This window comes from Dipodomys ordii, unplaced genomic scaffold (assembly GCF_000151885.1).
Source record: "Dipodomys ordii isolate 6190 unplaced genomic scaffold, Dord_2.0 Scaffold38, whole genome shotgun sequence".
Taxonomy (NCBI): domain Eukaryota; kingdom Metazoa; phylum Chordata; class Mammalia; order Rodentia; family Heteromyidae; genus Dipodomys; species Dipodomys ordii.
In genome coordinates, this window is record NW_012267254.1 from 1,685,333 (window position 1) to 1,687,497 (window position 2,165).

At 45.7% G+C, this 2,165-nt stretch overlaps 1 protein-coding gene across 1 annotated transcript in view; it reads left to right on the forward strand.

Moving 5' to 3' along the window:
* Mospd1 (motile sperm domain containing 1) overlaps nucleotides 1-2,165 on the forward strand; it is a 28,519-nt gene that overhangs the window by 16,402 nt on the left and 9,952 nt on the right. The window contains 1 exon segment of the mRNA XM_013018058.1: nucleotides 988-1,213. Coding sequence (XP_012873512.1) covers nucleotides 988-1,213 — 226 coding nt within the window.

Below are 2,165 nucleotides of genomic sequence, written 5' to 3' on the forward strand. Positions count from 1 at the left end.
CTTCTGGCTTTTTCTGCTTATGTGGTGCTGAGGAATCGAACCCAGGGCCTCAGGCATGTAAGGCAAGCGCTCTACCACTGAGCCACCTTCCCAGCCTGAGTGTGAGACTCTTTTTTTGTGTGTGTATAAGTAATACCTGTTAATCAAAAAATAAAGTAAATAATGACAGACCAGAGTGTGCAAAGGGATGGGCAAGCTGGAATCTAAAGAAGCCCTGAGTGTGAGACTCTTATGTCCAGTTAGGGAACAAAAAAGAGAAAAGAAAAAAAGATCTGGAAGTGGAGCTGTGTATCAAAATGTAGAGAGCTAACCTTGAGCAAAAAAAACTAAGTGACAGTGCCTCAGGACCTGAGTTCAAGCCCCAGGACTAGCGCGTGCGCGCGCGCGCGCACACACACACACACACACACACACACACACACACACACACTACTAGCACAGAGTTTAGGCATATAATTTAGAAATATACATTTATCAAAGATACATGCTTGACTAGTTGCTCTTACCTAGTATAAGATGTATGTAGGGGAGAGAGGGGAGAGTTCTTCTTTTCAGCAAGGACTCACTATGTCCCAGTGCAATTTCATTATAACTTCGTGTAATGACTCAGAATGAAGTGATAAGGCTTCAGAAAGTGCAACACAAAAATCCCCACTGAGGGCTGGAAAGGCGGCTCAGTGGTTGAGCACTTGCCTTGCATGCATGAGCCTCTGGGTTCAATTCCTCAGCACCACATAAACAGAAAAAGCTGGAAGTGGTGCTGTGGCTCAAGTGGTAGAGCGCTAGTCTTGAGCTGAAGAGCTGAGGGACAGTGCCCAGACCCAGAGTTCAGGCCCCACGAAAAAACAAAAAACAACAACAACAAAAACCCCGTGGAATGGGAATAACCGGTGGAGAGAATGAGAGAAGTTAACCCAAACACAAATCTCCTCCTCTCCCCTACCCATACAAAACAGTCCTGGTGAGTGGCAGCCAATGTTTATGAAGGAATTTTCACCTGCAATTGTTTTCAGAAGCGAACTCAGGGATTTTTTTTCTTGTTTCTTTACAGAAAGCAGAAGTGTGTCGTCAGGCCCTAGTTTACTGACTGTCTTCCTGGGAGTGGTGTGCATTGCAGCTCTGATGCTGCCTACGCTGGGGGATATGGAATCGCTTGTGCCTCTCTACCTCCACTTAAGTGTGAATCAAAAATTAGTAGCTGCTTACATCTTAGGTAAGGGTTTTCAAGATGGTTTGGGATGTATGTAGGGTTTTATGGGGGGGGGTCTTTTCTGGAAAACAGATGAAAGCTAGCAAGCATGAGGTGCTGAGTTCAAAATAATACAAATAGGGCTGGGAAGGTGGCTCAGTGGTAGAGCGCTTGCCTTGCATGCCTGAGGCGCTGGGTTCGATTCCTCAGCACCACATAAGCAAAAAGAAAAAAAGCCGGAAGTGGCGCTGTGGGCTCAAGTGGTAGAGCACTAGCCTTGAGCTGAAGAGCCGAGGGACAGCGCCCAGGCCCAGAGTTCAGGCCCCACGACCAGACCCAAAAACAAAACAAAATAACACACACAAGCAAAACAAAATAACACACACACACACACACAGAGTTCAGGCCCCACGACCAGACCCAAAAACAAAACAAAATAACACACACAAACAAAACAAAATAGCACACACACACCCCAGACCCAAAAACAAAATAACACACACGAGCTAGGCATGGTGACTTATGTCTAGCTTCTTGGGAGGATGAGATCCAGACCAAGCAAAGCTTGAATGACTTCCTGTCAACCAGTAAAATGCTGGGCAAGACAAGAACCTGTTAACTCAGCTACTTGAGAAGCATAAACAGGTTTGTAGCTAGCCTGGGAATAAACGTGACATCCTACTTGATAAATAATGAAAGCAAAAAGGATTTGAGGGCATGGCTCAAGTAGTAGAACATCTTCCTGTCAAGCACAAGGCCAAACACCATTATTGGCAAAAAGAGAAACAGATTAAGGATTGCTTCAAAAGCTTCTTCAACATCAGGCTCAGTGGCTTATAACTATAATCCTAGCTACTTAGGTGGAGATCAAGAAGACTACTGTTGGGGCTGGGAAGGTGGCTCAGTGGTAGAGCGCTTGCCTTGCATGCATGAGGCCCTGGGTTCGATTCCTCAGCACCACATAAGCAAAAGGAAA